The sequence below is a fragment of the Scyliorhinus canicula genome, chromosome 3, assembly GCF_902713615.1.
Source record: "Scyliorhinus canicula chromosome 3, sScyCan1.1, whole genome shotgun sequence".
Taxonomy (NCBI): domain Eukaryota; kingdom Metazoa; phylum Chordata; class Chondrichthyes; order Carcharhiniformes; family Scyliorhinidae; genus Scyliorhinus; species Scyliorhinus canicula.
Window position 1 is genome coordinate 194,769,772 of NC_052148.1, and position 22,518 is coordinate 194,792,289.

The following is a 22,518-nucleotide window of genomic DNA, read 5'->3' on the forward strand; positions in this document are numbered from 1 at the left end:
AGTGGAGGAGGGCACAGGGGGCGGCGTACGAACACGGGGAGAAGGCGAGTCGGATGTTGGCCCACCAGCTCCGGAAGCGGGAGGCGGCTAGGGAAATTGGGCGAGCCACGGATGTAGATGGGAACCTAGTGCGGGGTGGAAAAGACATCAACAGGGTGTTCAGATCCTTCTACGAGGGGCTGTACCGGGCAGTTCCCCCCGGGGAAGCATGCGGGATGGATTGCTTTTTGGATAAGCTGGAGTTCCCAAGAGTAGGGGACGAGCGGGTGGAGGGTTTGGGGGCCCCAATTGAGCTGGAGGAGCTGGTGGCGGCATTGGGCAGCATGCAGACAGGGAAAGCGCCGGGGCCGGATGGGTTCCCGGTGGAATTTTACTAGAAATTTATAGATCTGCTGGACCCGCTGCTGGTGAGAACCCTGAATGAGGCTAAGGAGGGGGGGTGCTCTGCCCCCGACGACGTCCAGGGCGATTATTTCTTTGCTCCTGAAGCGGGACAAGGACCCCCTTCAGTGCGGTTCCTATCGGCCGATTTCGCTCCTCAACGTAGATGTCAAGTTGTTGGCAAAAGTGCTGTCCAGAAGGGTGGAGGATGTAGCCCCGACGGTGATTCATGAGGATCAAACGGGGTTTGTAAAGGGGAGACAATTGAACGCCAACGTGCGGAGGCTCCTGAATGTCATGATGATGGCACCGGTGGCTGTGGAGTCAGAAATAGTGGCGTCTATGGATGTGGAGAAAGCTTTTGAGAGGGTGGAGTGGAGTTACCTGTGGGAGGTCTTGCGTCGTCAGCAAACTTGGAAATATCAAATTTGGTTCCCTCATCCAGGTCACTAATATGTATCATGAACAGTTGGGGCCCAAGATCCTTGCGGTATCCCAATCGTCACTGCCTGCCACTCAGAAAAATATGATTTAATCCTACTTTTTCCTCTCTGTCAAACAATTTATCAATCCATGCCAATAATTTTGCCCAATAACTTCTTACGAGGGACCTTATCAAAAGCCTTCAGACATCCCAAATACATCCACTGGTTCTCTCTTCTCCAGAAACTAGCTACATCCTCAAAAAAACTCCAGTAGGTTTCTTAAGCATCCAGCAATGCTTGGCTTTGTCCAATCCCATTAATGCTTTCCAAATGATCTTTTATCATGTATTTTATAATAGTGTTTTTCAAACTTTTTCTCCCAGGACTCATTTTTGGCAAGGCTGACCTTCGTGACCCACACTGCCCAAACATTGTGACACACGCTGACTGACGTTAGCGACATATGCCATGTTCGCATAACTTTTAATGCAAAAGGGGAGCCTGTTTGGTCTTCACGATCTCACTTGAATCAGGTTCACGGGAGGAGAGGGCAATATGCACATCAGGTGCAGACTTCAGCCAGTTCCTTTGTGCCGTCTTCATCTTTATGAAAATGGAAAATCCAACATTGCACATCTATATCATTGTGATGGGCAATCGCAACAAAATTTGTGTTTAACTCATCAGTGGATACCCTTGGAAGATACTACACCAGAATGCTGACAGCCACAAGGGATTTTGGCATACAGGTACACTGCCGCAGCTTAGTCTTTTAATTTGGAGTTAGCTGTAAGTTATTAACTGACGCTGGGTCTCAAACTCAAAAGGTATATTTCAACCACCACTTCTCTAATTTGCCAGTACTTCCCTGCCTATAACATACATGGGCTTTGCCTCCTTATTTGCATTGTCACAACTGACATAATTATACCCAAAGAAATCGGGCGGAATTCTCCGCTCCCCACGTGGCGTGGGAGAATCGTGGGAGGGCCTCCCAACATTTTTTACGCCCCCCCCTGGCGCCCCCAGCGATTCTCTCCACCCCCGCTCGGAAAAATCGTCGCTCGCCGTTTTTCACGGCGAACGGTGACTCTCCGAGCCCGATGGGCGGAGCGGCCGGCCCTTCACGCCCGTTTCACCACGGCAGCAACCACACCTGGTCGCTGCCATCGTGAAACGGACGGCAGATGCCCATTTGGGGCATCTAGGGGCCCGATTTGGACGGGAGCACCGCGACTGTGCTCGGGAGGGGACAGGCCCGCGATCGGTGCTCACCAATCGTCGGGCCAGCGTCCAAAACGGACGCACTCTTTCGCCTCTGCCGCCCGGCAAGATCAAGCCGCCACGTCTTGCCAGGCGGCGGTGGAGAAAGACGGCACCGCGCATGCGCGGGTTCGTGCCGTCTGCACGCTGATGACATCAGAAAAGCGCCGTTTCCTTGTCATTTCCGGCGCGACAAGATCACAGCCAGGAACGCTCGTAGCCCCCCGGGTGGGGGTGAATTAGGTGCGGGGAGCGGGCCCCAAGGCCGTCGTGAAGCTCGGCCGATTTCACGACGGCCATCCCGATTTTTATCTGGAGCGGAGAATACTGCCCATCATCTTTATACTTCTTTGCTCGAAGTTGAGTTATTTTTTTCAGGACGTTAACCAGAGGCCCAGGAGCTTTACCACTGCTCTGCCCTGCCCTGGGCTCCTGAGCAGCTCTTTCTGGCAAATTCTATGTCAGATCCTTTCCAATCCCCAGATTAGGAGCCCCCCCAAGATGAGCAGCCCCCCCAAGATGAGGAGCCCCCCCATGACCCCCCCCCAGACGAGGAGCCCCCCACCCAGATAAGGAACCCCCCAGATGAGGCCCCTCCAAATAAGAAACCCCCCCATATGTGGAGCCCACCCCCGATGAGGCTCCCCCAGATGAGGAGCCCCCCCCAGATGAGGAGCCCCCCCCAAAAGCCCCCCAGACGGCGGCTTAGTCGGGCCACCTCCTTCGGGACTGGGGCTGGTGCCTCCTGCAGGGCTGGGGCTGGGGCCTCCTGCTTCGGGGCTGGGCCTGGAGCCTCCTGGTCTGGGCATATTTGGGGCTTGTGACCAGGCTGGGGTATCGGCGGGCCTCTGGGGCTGAGGCCCCAGCCGCAGATAAGGCCCCAGCCCATGCCTATCCTGCGGTCGATGCCCGTATCTGGGGCTCGGGCCTCCGTATCTGGAGCTGGTGCCATCTGTGGCTGGGGCCTTCGTAGGGGGTTGGGGCCTTATATGGGCAGGGGCCACCTTATTGGGCAGGGTCTCCATTGGCTGGCAGCATCTGTGGCCTTGGGCTGGGGCCTCTTCCGGGGCTGCGGCCTCCTTCTCTGGGGCTGGGCCTCGGGCTGGGGCTGGGTCCTCCTCTGGCTGTGGCTGGGGCCTCCTCAGGTTGTGGCTGGGACCTCAGGGGCTGTGGCTGGGGCTTCCTCTGGGCTGGGGCCTCCCCCTGGGCTGTGGCTGGGCTGCTGGGCCACCGGGGCTGGGGTTGGGGCCTCCTCTGGAGCTGGTGTCATGTGAGAGTATATTTAAGAAATGGATGTTTAAGCAATGTACCTTTAAGAAATGAGGCAGCTCATATTACTGGTGATGTCAGGGTGGGGGGGAGCTGAGCTGAGCTCACTTCTGCTTTTGGTTTCAGGTTTGAGGAGAAAGCTGGGAGTGTTTGTGTGTTTTGCAAAAAGCTGCAAGAAAACACAGAACTGGTCTGCTGATGTCTGAAAATCCAAAGACTATAAGTATTGAATGTAACCTCATGTCTGTTGTTAAAGGCAAAGTCTTTTGGAGGTTTGAAGGAACATTTTGAGGGATTATTTAGTGTTGTATTATTTTCAGTATTATCTTTGAAGTGAGGGGTGTTAAGTGATCCAATGTTTATTTAAAAGGTTAAGTTGAATTCATTGAATAAACATTGTTTTGTGTTTAAAAACCCACGTGTCCATAATTGTAATACCACACCTGGAGTACAAGCCGTGTGCTTCAAAAGCAACAATACATTAAAGGGGGAGTTTGGTTGAACCCAATGATACATTTCGGGGTTCTGAAAATGTCTCTCCCATAACAACTGGGGGCTCGAGGGGGATAAAAGTCTATCTATTGGATTGGCTTTTGTGAACTTAAAGACAGTGAAGGATTGTGGCTTTTCTGATGTGGTATTTTAGTTTAAGTGGGGAGAGTGTGGTGAACAATGGCTCTTCCGGAGGCTCAAAAGTTTTTGGGGGTGGATGCGGTAACAGGTGATACTTTACGGACAGAGTCTAAAAACAGACTGTTAGGTTTGGCAAAAGCATTGCAGTTAACATTTCCTGAAAAAATATGAAAAGATGAGGTACTTAACGCGGTATCTGCGCATTTACGTTTGCCTGTGATACATTTTGGCTCATTAGATATGGCAAAGCTCCAGTTGCAGATTAAGCAATTTGAACATGAAAAAAAATTAAAGCGGCTTGAATATGCAATGAAAGAAAAATAAAGAGATAGAGAGGAAAAAGAAAAGGAGAGAGAAGAAAGAAACAAAGAAAGAGATAGAGAGGAAAGGGAAAAAGAGAGTTTGAAGTTCGGATAATGGCTCTGAAACATGAAAATCAGTTAAAATTGGCAGACGCAAAGGGACACGTGCACTTGGAGGAGATGGATGAGGATAATGAGACAGAGCGTCATAGTCGAAGAAGTGGTGGGGATCTATTTAAATATGTCCAAGCATTGCCAAGGTTTGACGAGAAGGAGGTAGAAGCCTTTTTTATTTAATTTGAGAAGTTAGCTAAACAGGACATGTGGGTATTACTGATTCAAACAAAGCTGGTAGGTAGGGCTAGTGAAGTGTTTGCATCACTACTGGAGGAGGTAACTGGAACGTATGAGGAGGTGACGAAATCCATCTTAAGTGCATATGAGCTAGTGCCTGAAGCTTACAGACAAAGGTTTAGAAATTTAATGAAGGAATTTTGTCAAACATGCATGGAGTTTGAAAGGCTCAAACAGAGTAATTTTGATAGGTGGATAAGAGCTTTGAAAATAGACCAAACGTATGAAGCTCTCAAAGAAATTATACTTTTGGAGGAATTTAAAAATTCAATTCCTGATGTAGTGAGAACTCATGTGGAAGAGCAGGGGGTTAAAACTGTGAGATTAGCAGCAGAAATGGCAGATGATTGTGAATTAGTTCAAAAATTAAAGATTGGTTTCCGACATCAGTTTCAGCCGGTGAAGGATAGAAACTGGGGACAGGAGAAATACTCAAGTGGTAAAGGTAAAGGTGATCTGATAGGAGACAATAAAGAGAGTGTACCTCAGCTTAAAAAAGAAATCCAGGATGGTGGAAAAGAGATGAAAAGTTTCAAATGTTTTCACTGTAATAAACTAGGCCATGAAAAGTCAGTGTTGCTGGTTGAAGAAAAGCACTGGGATGGTTGATGTGGTAAAACAGGATAAGACAGTGGGATTTGTTAGAGTGGTAAAGGAAAGCCCAAAGGAAATGAAGGAGGTGCAAACGATTGTACAGCCTGTTCAAGAAGTAATTGTTAAGAAGGTGCCAGATGTCTTTAAAGAATTTACTTGTGTGGGTAACGTTTACTCATGTGTATCAGGAGGGGCAGGTAAAGAAGTCACAATTTTAAGAGATACAGGGGCTAGTCAATCTTTAATGGTAAGAGATGAGGAATTATGTAGTTTGGGACGAATGTTGCCAGAAAAGGTGGTGATATGTGGAATTCAGGGTGAGAGGAGTAGCGTTCCATTATATAAGGTAAGGTTGGAAAGTCCAGTGAAGAGTGGTGAAGTGGTAGGAGGAGTAATAGATAAACTATCTTGTCCAGGAATACAGTTTATCTTGAGTAATGATATAGCTGGATCGCAGGTGGGAGCGATGCCTACTGTGGTTGATAAGCCAGTGGAAAATCAGACAACTGAAGTATTGAAGGACGAATATCCTGGGATTTTTCCGGATTGTGTAGTAACAAGGTCGCAAAGTCACAGGTTGACAAGAGGAGAAATCAAAGAGTGAAGATGAAGTTGAAGTGCAATTATCAGAGACTATTTTTGATCAGGTGGTTGAAAAAGAACAAGGACAGGTGGAGGATGAGGCGGATATTTTTAGTTCAGGAAAATTGGTTGAGTTACAACAGTCCTACAACAGACCCTCCTTCAGGGCTGGGCCTGGGGCCTCCTCCTTCAGGGCTGGGGCCTCCCCCTCTAGGGGTGGGGCTGGGATCTGGGGCTGGGCCATCCGGGGCTGGGGCCTATCCTATCCTGGGGTCGATGGCTCCTTATCGTGCTGGGGCCTCCGTATCTGGGGCTGGGGAGGCTGTTGCCGTATGGGTCTGGGGTCTTATATGGACAGGGGCCACATTGGGCAGGGCATCCATATCTGGCTGTGGCAGAATCTGGGGCCTCGGGCTGGGGCCTCCTTATCTGGGCTGGGGCCCATTTCTGGGACAGGCGCCTTATCGGGCTGGGGCCTTGAGGCTGGGGCCTCTTCCGGGGCTCGGGCCTCCTGCTATGGGGCTGGGCCTCGGGCTGGGCTGGACCCTCCACTGGCTGCGGCTGGAGCTGGGGCCTCCTCGGGTTGCGGCTGGAGCCTCAGGAGCTGTGGCTGGGGCCTCCTCTGGGGCTGGGGCCTCCTCCTTCGGGGCTGGCCTGGGACCTCATCCTTCGGGGCTGCGCCTGGGGCCTCCTCCTTCGGGGATGGGGCCTCCTCCTTCGGGGCTGGGGCCTCCGGGGTGGGCTGGGGCCTCCTTTGGGGCTGCGGGCTCCTCCTTCGGGGCTGTGCCTGGGGCCTCCTCCTTCGGGGCTGGGGCTGGGGCTTCCTCCTTTGGGGCTGAGGCCTCCTTTGGGGCTGGGGCCTCCTCCTTCGGGGCTGGGGCCTCCTCCTTTGGGGCTGGGGCCTCCTCCTTCGAGGTTGGGGCTAGGGCCTCCCCCTCTGGGGCTGGGGCTAGGCCCTCCTCTGGGGCTGGGCCCTCCTCCTCTGGGGCTGGGGCCCTTCTCATCCAGGGCTGGGGCCCTTCTCATCCAGGGCTGGGGCCGGGGCCCTCCTCCTCCAGGGCTGAGGCTGGGTCTGGGGCCTCCTTCTCCCGACGTACCTATGCCCTGGATAAATGCAGCAACATCCCTAATTCACAACTCAAATCCTCTTGCAAAGAAGGCCAACATTAGGTTATTATTATTACATTCTCACTGCCTGCTCCTTTCTAGTTTTTCCACACCAAAATGTATAATTTCACATTTAGCCATGTACCGCACCTGCCGACTCACTCAATCACCTTGAAGCCTCCTTGCATCAACCTCAGAATTCACAATTCCACCCAGTCTTGCATCGTCAGCAAACTTGGAAATGTCACATTTGGTTCCATCATCCAGGTCACTGATATATATCTTGAACAGTTGGGGCCCAAGATCCTTGCGGTATCCCAATAGCCTCTGCCTGCCACTCATAAAAATATGATTTAATCCTATTTTTTCCTCTCTGTCAAACAATTTATCGATCCGTGCCAGTAGTTTTGCCCGATAACTTCTCATGACGGACCTTATCAAAAGCCTTCAGAAATCCCAAATACACCACATCCACAGATTCTCTCTTCTCTAGAAACTAGCTACATCCTCAAAAAAACTCCAGTAGGTTTCTTAAGCATGTATCAATGCTTGGCTTTGTCCAATCCCATTAATGCTTTCCAAATAATCTTTTATCATGTATTTTCTAATAGTGTTTTTTGTCAAGGCTGACCTTCGTGACCCACACTGCCCAAACATTGTGACACACGCTGACTGACGTTCGCAACATATGCCATGTTCGCAGACCTTTTAATGCAAAAGGGGAGCCTGTTTGGTCTTCACGATCTCACTTGAATCAGGTTCACAGGAGGAGAGGGCAATACGCATATCAGGTGCAGACTTCAGCCAGTCCCTTTGTGCCGTCTTCATCTTTATGGACAAAAATGGACCCATCTGAAGTACTCGAACTATAGTGTTTCCAGTCAATATTTGGAAAGTTACAGTCCCCCATAACAACTACCCTGTTATTTTCGCTCCTATCCAGAATCACCTTTGCAATCCTTTCCTCTACATCTCTGGAACTTTTCGGAGGCCTATAGAAAACCCCTAACAGGGTGACCTCCTTTCCTGTTTCTTAACTCAGCCCATACTACCTCAGTATTCGACTCCTCATCAAATGTCCTCTCAGCCACCGTAATACTGTCCTTGACTAACAATGCCACCCCTCCCCCTCTCTTACCACCTTCCCTGAGCTTACTGAAATATCTAAACCCCGGCACCTGCAACAACCATTCCTCGCCCTGCTCTATCCATGTCTCCGAAATGGCCACAACATCGAAGTCCCAGGTACCAACCCATGCCGCAAGCTCACCCACCTTATTCCGGATACTCCTGGCATTGAAGTAGACGCACTTTAAACCACCTTCCTTCCTGCCGGTACACTCCTGCAACTTTGACACCTTACTCATGACGTCACTACTCTCAGCTTCTTGTATACTGGAGCTACAATTCAGGTTCCTAATCCCCTGCTGAACTAGTTTAAACCCTCCCGAAGAGCATTAGCAAACCTCCCCCCCAGGATATTAGTACCTCTCTGGTCCAGGTGTAGACCATCCCATTTGTAGAGGTCCCACCTACCCCAGAATGAGCCCCAATTGTCCAGGAATCTGAAACCCTCCCTCCTGCACCATCCCTGCAGCCATGTGTTCAACTGCTCTCTCTCCCTATTCCTCGACTCGCTAGCACATGGCACGGGTAACAACCCAGAGATAATAACTCTTTGTCCTGGATCTAAGTTTCCACCCTAGCTCCCTGAATTCCTGCCTTACATCCCTATCCTTTTCCTACCTATGTCGCTGGTGTTGCCTCCCCCTTAAGGATCCCGAAAACACGATCCGAGACATTGCGGACCCTGGCACCTGGGAGGCAACACACCAACCTCGAGTCTCTCTCGTTCCCACAGAATCTCCTATCTATCCCCCTAACTATGGAGTCTCCAATGACTAATGTTCTTCTCTCCCCCCTTTCCTTCTGAGCAACAGGGACAGACTCTGTGCCAGAGACCTGTAGCCCATAGCTGACCCCTGGTAAGTTCCCCCCTCCAACAGTATCCAAAGCGGTATACCTGTTACTAAGGGGAATGCCCACAGGGGATCCCTGTACTGACTGCTTCCCCCCAGCCCCTCTCACTGTCACCCATCTATCTTTATTCTTTGGCGTAACTACCTCCCTGAAGCTTCTTTCTATGACCACCTCTGACTCCCGAATGATCCGAAGTTCATCCAGCTCCAGTTCCCCAACACAGTTTTTGAGGAGCTGGATTTGGGTGCACTTCCCACAGATGAAATCAGCAGGGTTACTGACGGCGTCCCTCACCTCAAACATTCTGCAGGAGGAGCATTGTACTGTGTGGAGTCTGCACGTTCTCCCCGTGTGTGAGTGGGTTTCCTCCGGGTGCTCCGGTTTACTCCCACAGTCCAAAGATGTGCAGGTTAGGTGGATTGGCCATGATAAATTGCCCTTAGGGTCCAAATTGCCCTTAGTGTTAGGTGGGGTTACTGGGTTATGGGGATAGGGTGGAGGTATGGGCTTGGGTAGGGTGCTCTTTCCAAGAGCCGGTGCAGAATGGCCTCCTTCTGTACTGTAAATTCTGTAAATTCCCTGCCATCCTCTCTAGATAAAAAACAAGAAAAAAGAAAGGAAGAGCTTACCTGATATTCCCTCAACCCCTTAGGTTAGAGGAGGTGGAAGGGTGGGGGACACTACAAGTGTAGTGCCTCGGGTTTAGCAACCGCACAACTTATATACAAGTACTCACCTTCCCGACAGGCCCCTGCTCCCACCGAAAATCCGGAGGCTGCTCCCGCTGAAAGGTAAGCAAATTTAAAGGCACTCACTCACCTTCCTGACAGGCCCCTGCTCCCGCAGAAAATCCGGAGGCCGCTCCCACTGAAAGGTAAGCAAATTTAAAGGCACTCACTCACCTTCCTGACAGGCCCCTGCTCCCGCCAAAAATCCAGAAGCCGTTCCCGCTGAAAGGTAAGCAAATTTAAAGGCACTCACTCACCTTCCTGACAGGCCCCTGCTCCCGCCAAAAATCCAGAGGCTGCTCCCGCTTCCCAACGACCGCGGTCGTTTTTTTTGTGGTTAGAGGACGGGGTGGGGGGGAAACACTGAGGAAGTGTTTCGGGTTTAACTGTCACTTGACAACAGCCCCTCCACAAACCACCTTCAAATTACGCTGACAGCCAATCAGTAGCTCCGCTCTACTGCTCTCTGCTGGATACTTGCCTTCACTTGAACACTTCGGGTACCTTGCACAGGTACACCTTCAAATTACGCTGACCGCATTGCACGTATGCAAATTTCCCCGGAACAGCCAATCAGTAGCTCCGCTCTACTACCCTCTGCTGGATGCTTGCCTTCACTTGAACACCTCGGGTCTCTTGCACAGGTACACGTTCAAATTACGCTGACCGCACTGCACGTATGTAAATTTCCCCGGAACAGCCAATCAGTAGCTCCGCTCTACTGCCCTCTGCCGGATGCTTGCCTTCACTTGAACACCTCGGGTCTCTTGCACAGGTACACCTTCAAATTACGCTGACCGCACTGCACGTATGTAAATTTCCCCGGAACAGCCAATCAGTAGCTCCGCTCTACTGCCCTCTGCTGGATCAAATCCACCAGCGGCTGCTAGAAAAAGAGACACTAGGCCTCAAGGAGGCACGGGCCCTTGCTCGCTCCCTCGATGTGGCCTCCCGAAAAGCGTACGCGGACGTCCCCGACCGCACGGCAGCCCCTTGGGCAGCGTGGAATCCCCCTGCGGCCGACTTCGATGTATCCCCCATCCCCCCACAAGTTTGTGCTTCGCGACTACCAGGCAACCTCGGGGTGGCCTGCTGCCATTTTTGCGGGCAAGCCAAGCACCCCCGGCAGCGCTGCCCGGCCCGCTCCTCCACCTGCAAAGGGTGGGGAAAAAAGGGCCATTTTGTGGCGGTATGCCAGGCCCGGGCAGTCTCCGGGGGCGAACCGGGACCGCCACCCCAACCCTCTCCACTAGCCATGTGCGGCCAGCGGGCGCCACCGTCTTCCTTTTGCAGAGCCATGTGCGCCGCCATTTTGTCCCCCAGAGACCACGTGCGATGGATGGGCGCCGCCATCTTGCACACCCCCAGCCATGTGCGACCAGTGGGCGCCGCCATCTTGGCTGGAGTCTCAGGACCCCGATTCGGTTGACCACACATCGCCCGAAGACAACCTCCAGCTTTTGTCACGACTTGCCTCGGTGACCCTGGACCAGTCTCGGCCCCGAACGCTCTCGACCGCGACGACGACCGTGCTCATCAATGGGCACAAAACATCCTGCCTGATTGACTCCGGGAGCATAGAGAGCTTCATACACCCCAACACAGTAAGGCGCTGTTCTTTTCCCATCCACCCAGTTAATCAAAAATTCTCCCTGGCCTCTGGGCCTCACTCTGTAGAGATCAAAGGGTTCTGCATAGCTAACCTCACAGTTCAGGGAAGGGAATTAAAACATTTCCGCCTCTACGTCCTCCCTCACCTCTGCGCTGCCACGCTCCGAGGGTTAGAGTTCCAATGTAACCTCCAGAGTTTAATTTTTTAATTCGGCAGCCTTATACCCCCCTCACTGTCTGCAGCCTCGCGACCCTCCAGGTCGATTCGCCTTCCCTTTTTGCGAACCTCACCCCAGATTGCAAACCTGTCGCCACCAGGAGCAGACAGTACAGTGCCCAGGACCGGACCTTTATTAGGTCGGAAGTACAGCGGTTACTGAAGGAAGGTATTATCGAGGCTAGCAACACTCCCTGGAGAGCTCAAGTAGTGGTTGTAAAAACCGGGGAGAAGCATAGGATGGTCATCGATTATGACCATCAACAGGTATACGCAGCTCGACGCGTACCCACCCTCTCCCCCGCATATCTGATTTGGTCAATCAGATTGCACAAAACAAGGTCTTTTCCACGGTGGATCTAAAATCCGCCTACCACAGGCTCCCCATCCACCCTAGCGACCGCAAATACACTGCATTTGAAGCAGATGGGCGGCTCTACCGCTTCCTAACGGTTCCCTTCGGTGTCACAAATGGAGTCTCGGTCTTCAAACGGGAGATGGACCGAATGGTTGACTGGTACGGTTTGCGGACCACGTTTCTGTACCTCGATAATGTCACCATCTGCGTCCACGACCAGCAGGACCACGACACCAACCTCCGAAAATTCCTCCATACCGCAAAAATCCTTAATCAAACCTTCAACAAGGACAAATGCGTGTTCAGTACCGATCGTCTCGCCATCCTCGGCTACGTAGTGCATGATGGAGTTATAGGCCCAGATCCCGAACGCACGCGCCCCCTCATGGAGTTTCCCCTCCCACACTGATCCAAGGCCCTGAAACGCTGCCTGGAATTTTTTTCATATTATGCCCAGTGGGTCCCCAACTATGCGGACAAGAAATCCGCCATTCCTCAGTTGAAAATGAGGCCCAGGCACTGGAGGCATCACCTGGCTGGCAGGAGATTACCTGCCCTCCACGAGGACCTCTGCCACCCGGGGGTCACTCGATTCTTCCATTTCATCAAGACCCGCAACCTGCCCTACTCCATTGAGGAGGTCAGGACCGCCACCAGGAACTGCCAAATCTGCGCGGAGTGCAAGCCGCACTTCTACAGGCCAGAGAAAGCGCACCTGGTAAAGGCTTCCCGTCCCTTTGAACGCCTCAGTATGGACTTCAGAGGGCCCCTCCCCTCCACCGACCGCAACATGTACTTCTTGAACGTGATTAACGAGTACTCCTGGTTCCCATTTGCCATCCCCTGCCCCGACATGACGGCAGCCACCGTCATAAGCCCTCCACAGTATCTTTACACTGTTCGGTTTCCCCGCCTACTTACACAGCGATCGGGGGTCCTCCTTTATGAGCGACGAACTGCATCAATTCCTGCTCAGCAAGGGCATTGCCTCGAGCAGGACAACCAGTTACAACCCCCGGGGAGAACGGAACGGTCTGTAAGACCATCCTGCTGGCCCTACGGTCCACTAATAGGTCCCACTCGCAGAAGGTCCTTTCGGATGCTCTCCACTCCATCCGATCACTGCTGTGTACCACGACCAACCAAACACCTCACAAATGTCTCCTTGTCTTCCCTAGGAAGTCCTCCTCCAGGACCTCGCTCCCAACCTGGCTGGCAGCTCCTGGACCCATCCTGCTCTGCAAATACGTGCGGGCGCACAAGTCAGACCCATTGGTCGAAAGGGCCCACCTCCTTCATGCTCACCCTCAATACATCTATGTGGTGTACCCCGACGGCCAACAGGATATGGTCTCCCTACGGGACCTGGCGCCCACTGGATCCCCACCCACACCCCCCACCATCAACCCCACCCTCCCACCGGCGCACCCCACAGCCACCCCCTTCCCAGGTGGATCGGTCCTCCCACCGGTCCCACCTAGGCTGCCGAAGAAGCCGAAGCCATGCTCCCGGAGCCACGGATGCCCGAGCCGGCGCCTGCATCACTGCCAAAACTGCGACAATCGCAGAGGACGACCAGGGCCCCGATCGAATAATTCCTTCATTTTGAATGTAAATAAATACTGTAAATAGCTGCGACATGTAACGAGGCAAAACACTGTCCTAATGTATACCGGGTACCACCATAAACTCAACCTCTACCACTGTATAACGCGAGACCACCACCCCCGCCGGACTCTTTTTTAACGGGGTGAATGTGGTAGTCGGTATTAGGGGTATTACGGTACCCAGGTTGATGCTGTAAGACCAATGGTGTGGGAGGTACCTGAGACAGCATCATTGGTGAAGCCTGCCTGCTGGTTCCGCCCAGTAAGGCGGAATATAAGAGCCTGTGTCTCCCCAGCAGCTGCATTCTGTACCTGCGCTGCTGGGGGAAACATCTAGTCCAATAAAGCCTTCAATTGTCATCCAATCTGGCTTCTGGAGTCATTGATCGAGCATCACACCCTATCTCAGCCCAATCCCACCCTATCCCTTTGACCCCAGCTAACCTTTGGACACTAAGGAGCAATTTTAGCATGGCCAATCCACTGTTGGAGGAAACACACGCGAACACGGGGAGAAAGTGCAAACTCCACACAAACAGTCGCCCAATATCGGATTTGAACCCAGGTACCAGGCGCTGTGCCACCGTGCTGCTCTTTCTTAGGTAAGGAGGCAAAAACTGTACATAATACTCCAGGTGTGGTCTCAGAAAGAGCATGTATAGCTGCAGTAAGATATCCTTGCTCCTGGATTCATATCTTCTTTCTGAAGTTTGAGAGTTTTGAGGTTTAAAACCATTCTAATTAGGAAAATCTCTTTAAGTTCTAAGTTTTACATTTTTAACACTAGTTGTGCTTGACCTACTAGGTAAAAATTACAAATATTAGTGAACTTAGCTAAATTTAGTAACTAAAATATTCTTAACAATTAGCTAAAATATTCTTAACAATTAATGAGGCATTTTCCTTATCTGGGGGGGGGGATCTCCTTATCTCGGGGGGTTTCTTATCAAGAGGGCTCCTTATCTGAGGTCATATTCGGGGGGGGGGGTCCTTATCGGGGGAGAAGGGGACCCCCCAGATAAGGAGACCACCCCCCCAAGATAAGGACTCCCCTCCCCCCCCACCCCCCAGATAGGATCCCCACAGCCACTAAATACCTAGATTCCCCACGCCCCCAACAGCTTTCCATTGATATCCCTTCAGTTTAGTGGTGGTCAGCTGTGAAACTAACAGCTCATACAGCAGGAACAGTTTGGTGAGTCCAGGAGCTGTCAATCAAAGCTTCATCATTGCAGATTAGTTTCACAACTGACCACCTCAAAGTTACTCTTCTGTGAAGGGAGATGAATGGAACAATGTTCACAGGTGGGGGTAGTGTGAAAGCTGTCAATCACAGCCCAGTAAAATCAATATCATAGATATCATAGAATTTACAGTGCAGAAGGAGGCCATTCGGCCCATCGAGACTGCACCGGCTCTTGGAAAGAGCACCCTACCCAAGGTCAACACCACCTTATCCCCATAACCCAGTAACCCTACCCAACACTAAGGGCAATTTTGGACACTAAGGGCAATTTATCATGGCCAATCCACCTAACCTGCACATCTTTGGACTGTGGGAGGAAACCAGAGCACCCGGAGGAAACCCACGGACACACGGGGAGGATGTGCAGACTCCGCACAGACAGTGACCCAAGCCGGAATCGAACCTGGGACCCTGGAGCTGTGAAGCAATTGTGCTATCCACAAAGTTACCGTGGAAGAGAACAAAGATCTGAGGGGGTTTAAACCCAGCTGACTGGTTTACTCTTTCTGGGAATTGAAAGGTGCTGCTTCTTGTGCCTGACCCAGCCGGTGCATTGCACAGGTGTGATTTCTCTTCACTGCCTCTATCTGGACTGTTCTCTAGCATCCCGACAGACGTCTCTTCTGGGGGTCTGTGAGAGTTTTCTATTTAGGGGTCTCTGGGGGGTGTCTCTTTATTTTGGGGTTCTCTAGGGGGTGGTCTCTTAATTAAGAGGGTCTGTGGCTATCTATTTATTTGAGGATCTGGGGGGCATCTTTATTTAAGTGGTCTGTGGTGGGTTCTCTGTATTTAAGGAGTCTCAAGGAGGTATCTTTCATAAGGGCTCAATAATTAGGGAGTCTGTGGGGCCTCTTTATTTAGAGGTCTCTTTAATTTGTGGGGCTCTGGGGGAGGTCTGGTGGGAGTGGGGAGGGCAGGTCTTGCATTGTAGTGGGGGATGGCCTTCCGATGGATTTCGGGGGCAACTCCCTTAGAGTCACCCCTTGGCCTCCTGTAAGGTCCAGAGCATCAGGCACATGCTTGTGAAATGAAATGAAAAAACAAAAATCGCTTATTGTCATGAGTAGGCTTCAATGAAGTTACTGTGAAAAGCCCCTAGTCACCACATTCCTGCGCCTGTCCGGGGAGGCTGGTACGGGAATCGAACCGTGCTGCTGGCCTGCTTGGTCTGCTTTAAAAGCCAGCGATTTAGCCTGGTGAGCTAAACCAGCCCCTTGTCAGGCCCAGCACTAATTCTCGCCCACAATTCCCGCTCCAGAGGACCAGAGAAGCATGAGGACCCAGAGAATATTGTGTCTCGCCCATTAATAGGATGTGAATGGCTCTTAATGACCCATTTGTATCCTCCCGCTGGCATGCGGGATAAACCTTGTTGTCGACATCAGCGGGGGCTAGAGCATCAGAAACGGATTGATGTTTTCTCTTTGATGCTGGATTCTCCACCTCACCGGGAACTATGCTATCAGCGGCACGAGGTAGAGAATCCAGCCCAGTATTAAGTTATTAGCACTTGCTTTGTTTAACTCTTGTACTGTAAAGATTTTTGTTTAACGCATAAAATCTTGTGGTATAGTTATCTCAGACTGAATGCACTTTTAAAGGTTAGGGTTAGGATCATAACATTCGAAATACTGTGCATGAATGATGCAACGCATACTTTCTCTCTAACATGATACAAGCGACAGCAAAGTAGCAAATTTAAAGAGAAAGCAAATTTAAAGTTTTGAGGAGGGTGTCTGGATATCTAACTGAATGAAATAGCTTTTCCCAGCAACTCCATGTGGAAGTTTTAATGATGTGAAGTCCCCGAATAAACAAAGTCCTGAGAACAGCTAATTGCACACAATCCCATGGGAGGAAAGAGTTCACGAGGTCAACCACTTATAAACCTTGCCACACAGCAGGAAGCCATATAACGTTGCCAGAAAAAGCAGCAAGCCTGAGGACTGGGAGAAATTTAAAATTCGGCAGAGGAGGACAAAGGGTTTAATTCGGAAGGGGAATACGCGAGTAATCTTGTAGAAAACCTAAAAACTGACGGCAAAAGCTTCTGTAGATATGTGAAGAGAAAAAGACTGGTGAAGACAAATGTAGGTCCCTTACAGTTAGAATCAGGTGAATTCACCATGAGCAACAAAGACTAGTTGAACAATTAACTTGGACCTGTCTTCACTAAGGAGGACAAATAAACTTCCGGAAATACTAGGGGTCAGAGGCTTAGCATGAAGGAGGAACTGAAGGAAATCCTTATTAGTCAGAAAATTAATGGGATTAAAACCTGATAAGTCCCCAGGGGCAGATGCTCTCCATCCCAGAGTACTTAACAAAGCGGTCCTAGAAATAGTGGACGCACTGGTGATAATTTTCCAGCATTCTATAGAGTTCCAATGGATTGGAGGGTAGCTAATGTAACCCCATTTTTTAAAAAAGGAGGGAGAGAGAAAATGGGGAATGATAGACCGATTAGCCTGACATCAATGGTGGGGAAAATGCTGGAGGCAATTATTAAGGATGAAATAGCTGCACATTTGGGTCTGGGCTGCATCAACGTTCCCAACGTTGGGTGCTGAGAGTCAATTAGCATCTCATCCTTATCTGATAAAATGATATATATTTCACCGGGCATTGTACAACTGCACGCAGATGTATCCATCACGTCTTTCGGTGGAGTGGCCTCGTGTACTGGGGAGTGGGCTGCAGGAACCATTTCTTGGGCATGAAATGATGTACCGTTTGCCTCTGGAGACAGTTTCTCCAAAATGGGGATTATCTCTTCAGTTATCAGTCTGTTTGCAGTTGAGTTGCTGTCATCGGATATGTCTGCTGCTGTAATCTCACTTTCAGCCTCTGCATATGCCATCTTAGCACTTTCACACTATTGTTGTGCTGTGCGGACCAGGCAATCCTTGTCACTCGCGCCAAACCATCCTCATCTAGTTCACCACCTGAGTTTCACTTTCTTCATTGTACTCATGGTCGTAACCATGGGATACTGAATTTGCATGATCAGTCATGATCATATTGAATGGTGGTGCAGGCTCGAAGGGCCGAATGGCCTACTCCTGCACCTATTTTCTAGGATTCTATGATGGCTGCACACATTAACAATGAGCCAACCATTTTTTTACAAATAAGGCACCCTATAATCGACTAGTTTCTCACATTCCTGCACTGTTTCCTTGTTGATGCTATATGTGGCATAAAACAGAAACACATTTGACTTCCGTAACACTTCCAGTCTTATGTCAGGATGTTATAGCAGTTCAACAGCCAGGAGAGCCAAGATAAGGGCTACCTCCAGATTTTCAGATGCCGACCTCCAAGCACCCATGGACACAGTAAGGGAAATGAGAGACATACTCTTCCCAGGGAGAGGAAAAATGCCCTCAGGCAGAACCAAGAGGCTTGGCTGAAAATTGTCAACTAGCTCAGTGCCACTGGAGCCGTTTGGTGAACCTGGCTTCAGTGCCATGAGTGCTTTTGAGTTTATTCAGTCTTGAAAGGTGAGAGAAACCTCCACCAAATTTGCCAAGCTCTTGGGCATAGACCCTACAATACTCACAGCAGATGAAGAGACAAAGGGCATACACTAATATTAAATTTTGGAGGAATGTGTGCTCTAGGTACTCACTCAGTCAGCAAAAAAGTTCTGATGCATAGTGAGATTTTGGACATGTAATTATGGCATCATGCTGTGTACCATTTTAGAGGTGTCCTTCTCTATCTGGTCCTTACAGGATCTCCCTTTCTGTCTGGTCCTTACAAGCAAAAAGGGTACATACCACCCGAAAATAATCAAAGCAAGTGATGGGACACTCCTCATGATTCCTCTCAGGGCACCAAAGGAGACAGCCAAGAACATTGCAAGGCAAGACTATTATTCCAGGTAAATATGGTAATTGTAGAAGCCCGTGTGCACATTTCGTAGGTGTGGTTAGTTTGAGTGAGTTTGTGCAAATGCATGCCAACTACTGGGTTGTGTAGAGGGACTCAGTGCAGTAGATTCTTGAGGATTGAAGGCTAACTCTCATGGACTCTTCTTATGTTTCACAGCATCATCCAGGTCCAGCAGCATCCCAAGGCCCTGTTTCCCAATCATCCCCACCCTGGTGCAGGAGGAAACAATATTCGGATCTGCAACGTCACATCTGATAGCAAACCATCCACCAGCACAGATGTTTTCACCACTGGGAGTCATTCTGCATGGGTAGAAGGGTGGCACTGGGTGAGGAGCAAAGCACCAGTTTGCGAGAGGCAGAGGGGCATGCTCCTTGAATAACTTGTACGGTAAATTTCTTTTGAGGGTTAGTCAGTAAATTTGGTCCTGCTTTTTTTGAGCTGGACATGCCTTGGTAGAAGCCAGTGTTATAGCTGGGTTAGCCTAATGCATCAGCAGGGAGCCAATACAATGGCTAGCATGAGATAAACTAGCCTGCCCTGCTTAAAGATAACTTTCAGCTCTTAAGAGAGGGGGTACATTGTGGCTGATGCAGGTGCTGAATACCTTTTGAGAGCTTAATTTGAACAGAAAAAGACAGAAGAATGGCACACCATAAGAGAGAGTGGCTCCAAGGCTTTCTGCCACTGTACTGGAAGCTTTGGAAGAGCAGATATAAAGCAGGAGAGATACCTTGGACTAACATGGGGCCAGGAGACCCTCAAGGAACATGTTCAGAACATGGATGGTCATTTGTGGTCAATGCCAGGACCAAAATCTTGAGGATCTGGATGCAGGAGAAGTTCAAAGACCTTACAGAAGCGGTCATGGTTAGTAAATTCACCTTCAAAAGCTATATCTTATCAACTGCAACACTTGGCTCAGACATTGTTCAATTTACCACACATCTATCACTCAGCTAACAATCAGGATAAATACTGGATGTGATTAACAAAAAAACTACAGGCGTCCAGTTTAGGATGGATTTAGCGGGGTCATAAGCCCTGGGAATGATCCCGCTATCTAACGACAGTGTTTTCAGGCCCCAGTGGGGAACACCCCTCGGGCCCGAACTTGTGTCATTTCTTCACTCAAGCAGGGCTTCTCAGTGCGGGTAGAGATGCGCCCCAAACTCTTGACCCCCCCCCCGATGCTGCCCCCACACTCCACCAATATTCCAATTCACCTATGTGGGTCTTCAAGCCCACCCACCCCCCACCTCAAATGGGCAGGGCACCCCCCGGGCCCGATTCCCGGCACAGGCAAAATGCTAGTTTGGCACTGCCAGCCTGGCACCGACCGTGGCAGTGCCTTTACCATGTGCCCACGTGGCACTGCTAGAGTGCCAGGCTGTCAATGCCAAGATGCCTGGGTGGCATCAGCAGTGTCAGGGTGCCACCCTGCCCAGATACCAGCCACCTATAAGCCTCCAATCCTAGGAGCCCCAGCAGAGGTGCTGTTCCACCTGGTCCCTGTTTGTGCGGACTAGTGCTAAACAGCACCTGGCTGGCCTCTCCTCAGCCTGGCCATTAGATCTCGGGCACTGGTCCGATCTGGCATCGATAGAGTTAAGCTCATTAACTATGCAAGTCCGGATCCTGCCATTTGTGACCGATTGTTGGGAATCCCGGAGGAGGCCCCTCACGGGATTTATCGGCCGCCTCCCCTCCCAAATCCGGCGGTATATGGCTGGTAAATCGCACCCACTTCATATTCATACAGTGCACCACAATGTCACAAACCTTGCTGCTAGTCTCACACCCACAACTAACAATTTCTACAAACCTCACACTGGGGTGGCACAGTAGCACAATGGTTAGCACTGTTGCTTCACAACACCAGGGTCCCAGGTTCGATTCCCGGCTTGGGTCACTGTTTGTGCAGAGTCTGCACATTCTCCCAATGTCTGCATGTGTTTCCTCCGGCTATTCCAGAGTTTCCTCCCAAATGTCCTGAAAGACATTCTTGTTAGGTGAATTGTACATTCTGAATTCTCCTTCAGTGTACCTGAACGGTGCTGGAGTGTGGCAACTGGGGGATTTTCACAGTAACTTCATTGCAGTGTTAATGTCAGCCTACTTGTGACAATAATAAAGGTTATTATTATTATTACACTGTACAAGCAGCCAGATCAACAAATTAAATTGCATGAACCTCACTAACTCTCTCCTGCAAAGACAACATAGTACATGTCCAGAAACATCGGGTTCTAACTGGCAGAGGACAGGCGCATTTGCATGTTCTTCCTCTTATGGAGAAACAGTGCTTGCCATTATTTCAATGTCTATTGCCAGGCCATTGCCAGCAACCATCGAAGATGATGGCAATCTCAAATCTAATACTGTTTTTTACACGAAACGTCCTCATCACCCCACACTCTTCTGGTTGCAAGGTGCAGATGGTGTAAGCCTGCACCTTTAGCTTTCTCCCCCTCCACACTATACCTAATATTTTAGATATCCAAGAAGTGCTGCCTGCCCAGACTGTACAGGAACAAGGAGACAGTGATGAGACACATCACTTTGTTTTGTACTCATAACTACACAGTGGCTCACACAGTGTGGGGTTTATCGCACAACCCGCCGTGTTTCGTGGCGGTAGGGGGCAGCACGCCATTGGCTGCCAGTGGATCTTCCAGTCCGACAGTTGTCAATGGGATTTCCCATTGAATGCTTCCCTCACCACCGGGAAACCCGCGGCAGCGGTGTGCCATCGGTGGGACCAGAAGATCCCGCCGGTGCAAACAGCCGGAAAGTTCCAACCCCAGTGTGTAATTTAAAGGACAGCAAAGAACTGCAATTTGCATGTGGTGAGATACAAGTCCTAAGCAGTTCCAATGAAGTTTGACATAAACTCAAGAAAAAGCTTTTGATTAAGCACTTTATGACTTTCCTGACCTGAAGCAGGAATTATGCCCCAAATGCAAACGTTCTTCTATCTTTATGCAACATGGCTATCTGATGCCATAGGAAGCCACACATCTCTAAATAATGTGGCTCAATTTAGCCATAATGCCCATAAAACCATTTTTAGAAAAAAGATAAATTTTCATTCGGAAAACTTAAATCTTGAAAAAATTCACTCTCAGACATTCAAGAGCAAGTTAAGTATTTTCAAAAACACTACAGTTGTTACGTGTCTGGCATTATCTATGCAGGTACAAAGTTATTACCATGTGTTTTTAAAGCCAATTAAATTTCATTTTACTCTGAGTCTTACTACATTAAACACAGGAACTATGAATGTCATTTGTACTTACCTTCCTTAGCTATGTCAAACGCTTTTTTAAGACTTTTGTTTGCCTCTTTGTATTGTTCATTTTCAAGATATTTATCGGCTAGCGATGTGTAAATCCTCCAGAGATTCGCACAGGCCTGTGCAAAGTGACAGCAACCATTCTCATCCTGCCATGTCGTTCCCACAGCGAGTTGGTGGAATATCTCATAATGCTCAGCAGCTTTATCCAGATGACCTGCAACATCCAAGTCATTCACAAATATGTCAATCCAGTGACTAATTTTTAGCTTTGTTTTCTGTAGAACTTAGGTGAGCAAAATACGAATCAGAAAATACAGGCTTAAAAACAATATTTTAGTTTTTCTCAAAAAACTTACATTATATCTCGAAGAATTTAGCTTATCTTTTTATGACATTTTTAAAACTGTTTCGTTTTTAGTCCATATATTTTTTTCAACAATATTTTAAAGCAATGTTTTATTCCTAAATGTACCGCAGAACACAAATTCAGTAACAGTTTGCTCCCTAATTCACCTGTGGCTTTTAATGTAGTGAAATTAACTATGATCTTCACCTGGACTTCATTTTGTTTGAATATTTTGTGCACATTTTGAATTTTGTTAAGATAATATTTATGCTTTAGGGTTTAGGGTTCATTCCATACCTAAGGTTTAAAATACTATTGGA

At 49.6% G+C, this 22,518-nt stretch overlaps 1 protein-coding gene across 5 annotated transcripts in view; it reads right to left on the minus strand.

Annotated features, from left to right (window-relative positions):
* The window catches only part of ttc29 (tetratricopeptide repeat domain 29), a 666,158-nt gene that overhangs the window by 478,993 nt on the left and 164,647 nt on the right, over nucleotides 1-22,518 (minus strand). For all 5 annotated transcript variants that reach the window (XM_038791952.1, XM_038791953.1, XM_038791951.1 and 2 more), the window contains one exon: nucleotides 21,854-22,066. In XM_038791952.1, coding sequence (XP_038647880.1) covers nucleotides 21,854-22,066 — 213 coding nt within the window. The remainder of the gene's footprint in view (nucleotides 1-21,853; nucleotides 22,067-22,518) is intronic.